Source organism: Impatiens glandulifera, chromosome 2, assembly GCF_907164915.1.
Source record: "Impatiens glandulifera chromosome 2, dImpGla2.1, whole genome shotgun sequence".
Taxonomy (NCBI): Eukaryota; Viridiplantae; Streptophyta; class Magnoliopsida; order Ericales; family Balsaminaceae; genus Impatiens; species Impatiens glandulifera.
In genome coordinates, this window is record NC_061863.1 from 54615543 (window position 1) to 54626497 (window position 10955).

A 10955-nucleotide genomic window follows, 5' to 3' on the forward strand; every position below is an offset into this window, starting at 1 on the left:
ATAACTAACTTAATGTTGGTTATATGTAATGTTAATGGTCCCCATTTGAAATACGGTCAATTCTCCTTTACTCAACAATAGAGAGAGAAACCTATTGATTTACTCATCAAATGGAAGAACCATTCCACATAAAGAAAGTCTACAAAAAAGAGAGATTAAAAACTTTTTTCTATTACAAGGAAAGAGAAGATTCATGCTATTAATTAAAGTACGTTTCCGCTCATTTAGATTTTAATTTCTCACACATTAAATTAGGATCTAATTAGGATAATTCTAACAATTATTTACACTATTTGAATACATATATTATTTAATAATTGTATATTAGTTGTTATTATAATAAAGATTAAAACTTAATTAAAGTGATTTATTAAAGTATAAAGATTATGAGGCTTATTTAGACATTTATAATAAATGTAGGGATTATTTGTGTAAAAATATAAATACCATTTATTATTTCGTTGATGAACCGAATAATAAATGGGCATATTAGGGCTAGGTCACAACCCATATAGATAGCCTATCTAATTTGTTTCTCTCATCAAACAGTAAAGTTTATGTTCATTTCTCAAGAACACTCAAGAATGGCTATCGATATAAGATTGGAATACTTAAACCCCACCCACATCATACATTCCGATCCAGGTTCAGATCCAGAACAAGAAGATACAAAATCAAGAGAAGATCAAGAAGAGGGGAATAACGAAGAACGACTTAATGAACTGTTCTTCATTCAAGATCCAAGTACGTTTCCGTAATTACAGTTTATCTCAATTTATCAACATAAAATATATAGATTATAGACTTAAAAATTAAAGATTCTAACAAGATAGTCTTATAAGCATCACACATTATCATTTGTTGCTTCTATTCAATACAAGTTTCAGTTGAAAAGAATCTTAAAATTTTATTGGAAAATAATTGAATATAGAACACATAAATTCGCCATGGTCTAGTACATCTCAATTTCATCAATTTGATTGAATTAAAACTTGGCAATTTATGCAGAAAAACAACGGCAGTCATGGTCGCAAAGGTCCCCAAGAGAGAAGACCACGATATAGTTGTTTTCTTAGAAGATAGACTCAGACAGTTCCAATTATCAAAATCTAAGGTCTTCTTTGTTGCTTCTTAGGGTCTCTGCGTTTTTTCAAATGAGAAAGAGTGGAGATAAGTTTTAAAGTCCATAAAAATAAATAATAAATAAATATGTTATATATATTTAATTATATTAATTATTGTTTAAGATAATCAGAATAGAGTTAGTGCGGGAGACACAAATAATATCCTCACTCTATCGTCACAAATCGGAGAAAAATTATCCCAACCAGGACAATTTAGATCAGAAACCGCATGAAACAAAAATTAGTGTAAAAATTCATTCCAAACAGGACAATTCAGATCAGAAACCAAACCGCATGACATGACGAATTATAATTGTCATTTTTAATTTGGGACATTTTTAAATTAGTGTAAAAAACTTAAACTCATGAGTCATAACTATAAATTACCGCGTTTTATAAGCTACGAGTCTCAAATCGATATACAACCTTATAGCTTATTCTTCAATTTTAGTGTAACTAAATAATTATTTATGTTTAATGTGAGGAGAGTTATATAATCAACATAAATTAGGAAAAATCAATATCTAATATATATAAAAGATTAAGAGTTTGATTTTTCATGGATCATCTTAACTTTTTGTTAGTACAGTTGATATTTCTTTTAAACTGCATTCAATTACGTGACTTTTGTTCTTTTAATAACCACTCTTACATTTGAACTATCTGATTGGGTTGGTGTTGATATATTTTCAATATTATTTTTGTTTCACTCAAACCAAACAGTCCCTAATCAAAGAAATCAATCTAGGCCATCCAAAATTTGCAAATTCTCCTAAACATAAAAGAAGGGGAAAGGTGGGGGTATGATTAAGACTGAACAGTCAAAGGAGGGTCAATAAGTGATGGCAGAAATCTTAGGCTTCTTTTCTACACTATAATAAGCAATCCCCTTTTCATCTCTTTTGGCCTTTTATTATTTTAATTTTCTCTACTTTATTTACCAAGTTATAAAATACTACTATTCCCCTTACTTTTTCTCCAAAATCGTATTAATTAATACATTCCTAAGTCTCAACATATCCTATCTTCAATAATTTAAATTCTTTCACTTATTTTATTTCATTTTGTCTTCTTAAAGGACAACACATAAGATGACAGTCATTGAGTCAACAAATGTATTCAATTTGTAGTTTAAGGGCTCCAAAATCGTGTTTCAATTGAATGCAAATCCAATTTTCTAGTAAAGAGACACGAATAATAGTTATGCAATAACTTAAGTGCAAATTAAATGTTTTGATGTGATTTTGATTAAAAAAACAAATTAAGTAACATTTCACATAACTATATCATTTTTAACCTCATGTACATTAATTAGTTGTCTTTTTTCTTTCTCTTTTTTAGTCTTGTGACTTAAAATGACAGCTTTTTAAACAAAATTTACATAAATGAGCTTATTGTTGAAGACAGTTTTTCCAAATTTTCATGACATAAATTGTTTATGATGCGAGCTTGACAAATTGCTAATATTAGTATAATCATATTTTACTATTAGTAAAAATTAATTAAGAACTTTTGGGGAATAAGAGTAATTGTGGAATTATTATTTCAGACTAAATACACTTAATGCATTCTTGTGTGATAGTGTGAACTTCGTAAGCTAAAATAATAATAATAAAAAAAATAATAATAAAGAAAAACATAATACAATACATGTAAAAAAAAAGAAAAAAAAAAGTAAATCAATTAAACATGTCAACTAATGTCTAGAGTTAACTTTTGGTATTTGAGCAAAGTCACTTTGCTGAGATGGCCAATTACTCCAAATAAAACACCATACAAAAACTCTTTTTTCACGAATTTTAAATATTTTTCATCTATTGCGTCCCTTACTTTATAAATCAAAATATTAATATATTATTTATTTTAAATTATTATTTTATTTTATTATATATTAATAATTTTTAAATCTTTTTATCAATAAAAAATCCAACTCGTGAAATATATAATCAATCCTTACATTTTGAATAATCAGTTTATTTACAAAATCAGAATCAGGAAAAATCGCAACTCATTTCATTTGGTCATTCCTTGTTTACAATTGTGGACCCAATTACTTAAGTTCGTCTCTCATAGTCTCATTAATCCGACCCGGACCAGCTCACATGCCACCCATGACCCACCATCACTTCATCTTAAAAAAAATAATAAAATAAAAAAACAATCACATTTTCTTCGCGATATATATATATATATATATTTTTATTCTATATTTTCAAAATTCATATATTACTTATACAATAATAAGGTTTTTTTACCGGTAATTAGAGTATTGAGTTAATTATGATTACGCTGAACTAGGGTTTCAACGAGCCGAGCCGAGCTCCAATTAGCCCTGACTCGAGTTTGGCTCGACTTGTTTTTTATTGGCTTGGTTCGAGTTCGATCTAGCTTTTAATATTAACCTCGAACTCGGCTCGATCATATAATCATAGGCTCGAGTTCAACTCGATAGGCTCAAATTTAAATATATTTATATATTAATTTCTTTGACAATATCGGATATTGCATTCTATTCATCCTCCGCCATTCTAAGCATGAAAAATCTTTAACAATCTCGTTCTTTTTTATAGGACAATTTTCAAGATAATCTATCAGTTCTGATTTATAAGTTCTAAAATGTCTACTTTTGCACATTAGTAATTAAAATCTTCCCAATTATGCACAAAAGAACTTTGTTGACTTCTAATAGAAGAGCCATATATCCCAAACTCATATTTACGTGGTGTCCCATTATTCTCTTCAAGAGAATTAAATACATCCTTAACACGTTTTTTAAAAAAATATCCATAGACAGTCTCTTAAGTATTCATGTAAAATAGTTTTAAAAAACTAAATACTTTATAATAAAATAAAAACACTTTTATATCTTATAAAATATAATATATTGAGATTACATATATTAAATAATATTATAATATAATTATATTTTTTTTATTTAATTTTCAAAAATTATATATATAATATATATTTTCTAATTTATAAATATTATTCTGTTATATCTTGGTATTCAAAAATATTAACAATCTCATACATTTTACGTACTAATAATTTTGGTATCGGTATCATAAGCAATAAACCCATAAATAGTCTTATTGTGTTTCATATTTTGATTAAAAAATAAAATATAATAAAAAACAAATTATATGATTAGACTCGAAAAAGCTCGATAAGCTATCAAGCGAGTCTTACCTAAGCTCGAATTCAGCTTACTCCCCTACCCTGAAAAAAAAAAAATATATATATATATATATAAAGTTAGCTTTTTCACTAAAATAAATGACCGAAATAACAAATTAGGGCTTCTTATTGGGGTTAATTGCAATTAGAAACCTCTTCTTTTGAATTTTATAATTTGGGGCTCATTATTGGAGTCATTTGTAATTTGGAACTTCTTCTTTTGAACCTCACAAGTTGAGACTCCTTATTGAGACCAATTGCAATTTGGGACCTCTTCTTTTGAACCTCACAAATTAGGGCTCCACATTGTCAGGTACAAAATGGGAGTTTGCCCTTCATGTTCGTAAAAAAATGTATTACGTAACTTTTATAATTAAAAAATTAACAGTGACATTTAATTTTAAATAATACTAATGTGGCCACGTAATACATTTTTTTTTGATGAAAGTCCATGTCCTTTAGAGCAAAACCACATTTTGTATAAACTTAACAATGCGGAACCTCAAATTGTGAGGGTCAAAATAAGAGGTCCCAATTTGCAATTAATCCCAATAAGGAGCCTTAAATTATGAGGTTCGAAAGAAGAGGTCCCAAATTGTAATTTACCTGCAATAAAAAACTTTAAATTGTAAGGTTAAAAAAAGAGGTCTCAAATTACAATTAATCTCTAATAAGAAGCCCTGATTTATTATTTCAGCCTAAAATAAAAAAAAAAATCATATAATGATGGTACACAAAAATATAATGATAAGATAGACAAATGCATGGTTTGGTTCTTGTTTGTTTTCTTGTCGCATTCAAGCATTTAATCCAGCACTAATTATTTTCAGATACTTTATCACACTTACCCTGAACATATATATATATATATATATATAAAAAGTTAGCTTCTTCACTAAAATAAATAAAAAAAAAGTTTCCAATAATGGTAAACAAAAATATAATTAAAAGGATATACAAATCGTTTGGTTCTTGTTTGTTTTCTTGTAGAAACAAGCATTTAATCCAGTACTAATTATTTTCAGATACTTTATCACACTTCACCAATTCCATTTTTATAAAAACATCCCTCTATTTCTATTATTTTTTGTTGAAATATATTAAGATTGAAATTTAATTTAAATATTCAAATACACTCATCTATTTTCTTTTAAAGTTGAAACCTTTAATCTAATTCATTAATTTTTGTTTTTTTTTCAATAATCCTTTTGAGAATTTTACTTTCTTGTCAATATATTTATGTTATGATTCCAAGAATTGACTAATTAAGTCGACTTTAGATGACATTTTTATATTTGTAGAGTCGTAGGGATTTATTTGAACAAGTAAAAATAAATCGGGTATATTCTTCTAAGTTTGGATTCTCTAGAAAATTACATTAATACCCTTTAGCAATTAATGAATTGATAAGGTTCCATTGGGTAAGGGTTTTCTATATATACCATGACCTGGTCACTACTCTTATTACATTCATTCTAATATTTCTACGTACCCAAGTTGGTGTGATTAATTACATTTGATTTCATAACAATGAAATCCTCCAAGTTCTCCAAACTTGTAATAATAGTGTTAACCTTGTTGGTTCTGATAAGCTATGTTTCTGCCGTTGATGTCGAGGATAATGGCGCCGAAGCTCTCGTTTCTAACTTCCTTAATATAGGCAAGTTCTTGAAAATTGTAGGTTTAATTTAGGGTTTGAACTTTGCATGTTTTGTATTATTCTTGAATTTCTTAAGAATGCAACAATAATTTGTTTAACCAATTATATATATATATATATATATATATATATATACAGGAAGAAGGGGTTTAACAACAAGCTTTGTACAAGGCCCGTTTTCAAAGTCTTCAAATAACAAAATTAATTTTCAAAGGGTGCCACGGCCACCTCCTCCACACAGACCTTCTCCAAGTCATTGACGACGACAACCTTTATCGCAACAATGGGCAATAAGAAGACATGCATATCATTTTAGTTATTTCTTATTAGAAAAAATGCAACAGCTTTTAATATCTAAATTTAATAAGAGAAGATATCTTATCCTTATGTACAATATGCTACAAAGTTGTAAACGCATTTAAAGATGCTTTAATATATATAAGATCAAAATTAAGATGTTTACAAAATATTTTTAAAGAATGTTATCGTGTTTTCTCTGGATTTATAACTCCAATTCCCTTTTTTTCTTCTTCTAATATAGACTAAGCTGTTTTTTTTGGTTTTTAGATATATACATATTTAATTAATATATTATTATTTAAGACAAAATTAAATGGTCTCTAATCTTATTAATTTGTTGTCAGAATTTTTTTGACATGATAGGCTTTGCCTTGTTCGATGAAAATCTTTACAAATTTCTAAAGGCATCAAAAAATAATGATCTTTTAGGAAATGGTGATTATTTTTTTTAAAAACACTTAAAGTGTATTAATATATAAAAATAAAAATAAAATTAATAATTTAAAATAGAGAACATTTTAATATTTTTGTTAAAAAATGAATGATGTGATTGTTGAGAAATGATTGATTAAATATTTGATTTTGTTTGAATTTTTTTAAACCTAGAGAACCAGATTTTATTATGTGACGATGCTAGATAGGCATATGTCTCGCAAGAAGTTTCCCTATATTACCACACTTTAAAATTGTGATTTGAGACTTACCTTAATTAAAAAATAAACTAAATTTTGAAGTGTGCACATATATTGTTTTTGAGACAAAATTATATATCTGCTCACTAAAATTGAATATTTTATGTAACATGAATATATTATGCCCTTTGATAAGGGCAACGAATTTGGGAACGAAATTAAAATCACGAATCTGTCACTTTTGCATGAGAGAAAAAAATCTCTCGAACATAGTAATTTTCTCGAAATATATATTTTTCTCTGTCATGCACGTGGCCATGTTTAGGATAAACAATTTCTCAAATTTGGCCATGTTCAGGACAAAAATCTCCCGAATTTGTCCGGAAGAGGGTTTTGACTTTGAACTCATGAGGGTATAAGCCTATCTCGGTCCAACCTTTCTATTTCAATTTAAAAAGTTTTAATGATAATCTAATTAAAATTATTTCTGTAATGTGGGTCGTGTGTTGTGAAGTCTCAAATTCATGATTTTTAAGACATAATTTCTTTGTTATACTGCTGAGCTATATGAGTTTTCTTAACTATTGTTGGTTTCTAAGTCTAACCTTAGTAATTACTAATGGGTTCATTTTGTTTTTGTTCAAATTACAAAGTAGTTTGGGCTTGCTTATATGACATTTTAATTTAACAAATTATTCTATCAAATAGATGGGTTGAATATAGCTGGGCTTTCTTGATAGGTCGGCCCAATTCTCTATAGGGGTCTATATTAGGGTCTTAGCAGACTCAATGTTATATAAATGTGTGTTATAACCCTAATTTGTTACGTGATTATTTCTTTAACAATCTTCTCAATAACAATTTTTTTTATGAATCATCGTTGATTTGATATTTTGACTTTTTTATTTGTTGATAAGGCTTTCGAGAGTTTACGCAAAATATTATAAGATATAAACTTCTAAAATCTAAAATTTACTTAGTTTAATTTGAAAAAATAATTATTATATAATATTATTATTTATATATATATAATGAAGTATTTTATACCTAACTAATTTAAAATTTTATATATTTAAATATAAAATTAATTAAAAATAATAAATAAATAATACTATAAAAAATATTATACTTACAAAATTAATTATATTAATTAATTAATTTAAATAAATAACAACTTTATTTTTTAATTTTTGAATGTAAATTTAATTTTTAAACGTAAAATCGTATAAAATGGTAAAATTAAAATTATTTATAAACATGTAAAATTTTATTATCGTAAATTTAAAATCGTAAATTTAAAATCGTAAAAGTTTATTTATTTAATAGTTTATTTAAAATCAAACTTGTTAACCTTAGGTAAAATTTTAAGAGTTAACTCGATATAAGATGAAATAGTACGATAAAATTATGAGAAAGGAAAATCTCAACCTACAAAATCCAAATGGAAGAATCCTTAGTACATATGTGATCCCTGTCTTTGTGCACAATAATTTATACAGACGTTGACTTAACAAGTCTAATATGTGAATTAAGGATCGAAAAAAATCAATTATAATAATATTAATTATGATAAGAGTTTACTAATTAATTAATGTTTAATGATATATAATAAAATCTATTGAAAAGTAATGAGAAAGGACAAGGTGACTGAGTTAACGCGGGAAAAATAGAAGAGAAAGAAAGAAAAGAAAAAGAAAAAGAAAAGGTCAGTCAATGGATACTACTAATTAAAGTGCGTCCATTTGAATTGGCCTTCTTCAAATATATATATATATACATATGATACGTCAGCATCATGACCTTTGTTTTTTCACTTTCTAAAATAAAAATGAGAATAATTAAATGGAGGAACAAATATTTATATTGTAAACGTTTCTAATATATTTATCCACATAATTAATTATAAATTTTTAAAATTTACAAATTTATTGGTTAATTAAAACATTATACAAATTGTTTTGTATGCTAACAATTGTACGTGGCAAATAACATTTAATTAATGATACTGCATAATATCTTAATTAATATATGCATTTATTTTTATTTTATTTTAAAAAATAACACTTATTTAATTTATCAAAAATTTCTATTTTTTTCTATAAATTAATCACAAACAAACAAAAACTTGTAAGAGAATGTGGCAAACTCAACTCAATTGAGATGTGGTCATCATATTCATATATATGCATTTTATCTTAAAACAACTAAATAACTAATATAATTATAAAAGAATAATTATTTTTTAAATATTGAAATAGTTTGTTAGATAATAAAAAAAAATTGGGCTAAACTTAAGTTTAGTACAAACCTACATAAATGTTTGTCATCTTATTTAATTTAAGTTTTAATATTTTTTCTTTAAAAAGAACATGCATTTTGATTTGGTACGAGAGATTGAGACCCCTTTCTCAATCTTAAAGATGTTTTCTTAGAATTATTTCCTCTTTTATTTCTTTTAGATCTCAATTTTGGAAGACATTACAGCAATATATAATTGGTTTATATTTTAAAGTATATGATATATTGCATTTGTGAGAGAAATATTACCCATTTTTTTTTATAATATTATTATAATACCGTCAAGATAATTTTGCGTTGAATAGGAGGAAATAGACATGATTAAAAAAGTCATTTTTACCATCAAGGTTACAAAAAGTTAAATGGGTACTAAGATCTTTGAAAAGTTCAACACCAAGGACTTTTTCTACCTTTATTTATTCTACAAATATTTTCCTTCCTTTTAAATACAAATTAACATTTTCTCACTTCTCTCACATCTAATAATTAATCTCTATCATGAATTTGGACCCGGCTGGAAATGGAAGTGGAAGGTCTCCAAGGAAGCAATCCCAAAGTCCCTTGAATCTCATAAGTAAAGAGTCCCACAAGATCAAAAAGCCCCAAGTGGCGGCGCCACCGCCTCACCGCCGTCCTCCGACCATCATTTACGACGTTTCACCTGAAATCATTCATACTGACCCTACCCAATTCATGAGCGTGGTCCAACGCCTCACCGGCGCTTCTTCCACCGCCACCTCCGCCGCCTCCGCCGCCTCCGCCGCCTCTTCTATCAGAAAAGAGGGATTGGTATCCGATAATATTCCGGTGCCTGCGGCTTCACCGAGTTTGTCCTGTCCGCCGCCGTCTGGTAGTTATTCTGTGGTTATTCCTTCAGACAATAATAATAATAATAATAATAATATTGTCTCTCCCGACATAACAACATCTCCAGATACATTCAACGATTTATTCGACTTCTAAATATTTAACCTCTGATTTTCTGGAGAGAGAAAAATTATTATTATCCAATGAAATTCTGCCTCGTAATAATATACTTAGATTTTACAAATTATTTATATAATTTTCTGAAAATATCGTAACAACAACAACGAGGTTTGGATGAATGTTTAAATAAGATCTTATACCTTATTAATATACATATTAGTCCATAGCTACCAGAAATATGCAAATTGTTATATGAGCGTGATTTTTTTTTTTTTAATTCAGAATGAGCTGCTCCAACCTCGGGTAGAAAAAAATCGTATTTTTGTTGTTGCTCTAAGTCTAATTTAATAAATGGATTAAAAAAATAGCTTTGGGTGAGATTTGAACCCATGATCAACAAAAAAATTTACATACTTATCTTTCACCACTAAACTATAATACTTTTTATTTAAAATTATAACAAATTTAATAAAATATCTTACTAATTTAGTAATTGGGTTGCCCTAGGGAGTGGACTGCCCTAGCCCAAGGGCTTGCCGGGCTTACCCCAAGGCCGGCCCTGGGTGTTAGTGCATGGTTTTGATATAAATTGAGTATTAATTATACTAATATTCTATACTTTAGTTTTGGTTGGGGGTAAAGAACTCTTACCATTTAAACTTAAATTAGAAATCTATATATATATATAATGATGCTTAATTTTTAAAGTGTCCGGATTACCGGGTCGAGAGCTGTGGTTAATTTAGATATATATGTAAGAGTAATTGGATACTTGGGTCAGTTTGTGGGTTGACCCACCCATAAACTTAAAACAGTTAAAATTAAAATTAAAAATTC

General features: G+C 27.3%; 1 protein-coding gene across 1 annotated transcript; it reads left to right on the forward strand.

Annotated features, from left to right (window-relative positions):
• The first annotated feature begins 9689 nt into the window (after window positions 1-9689).
• On the forward strand, window positions 9690-10154 carry LOC124924967 (nuclear speckle RNA-binding protein B-like). Its single transcript, XM_047464947.1, has one exon. The coding sequence runs from the start codon at window positions 9690-9692 to the stop codon at window positions 10152-10154; it is 465 nt and encodes a 154-aa protein (XP_047320903.1).
• The last annotated feature ends 801 nt before the right edge of the window (window positions 10155-10955 follow it).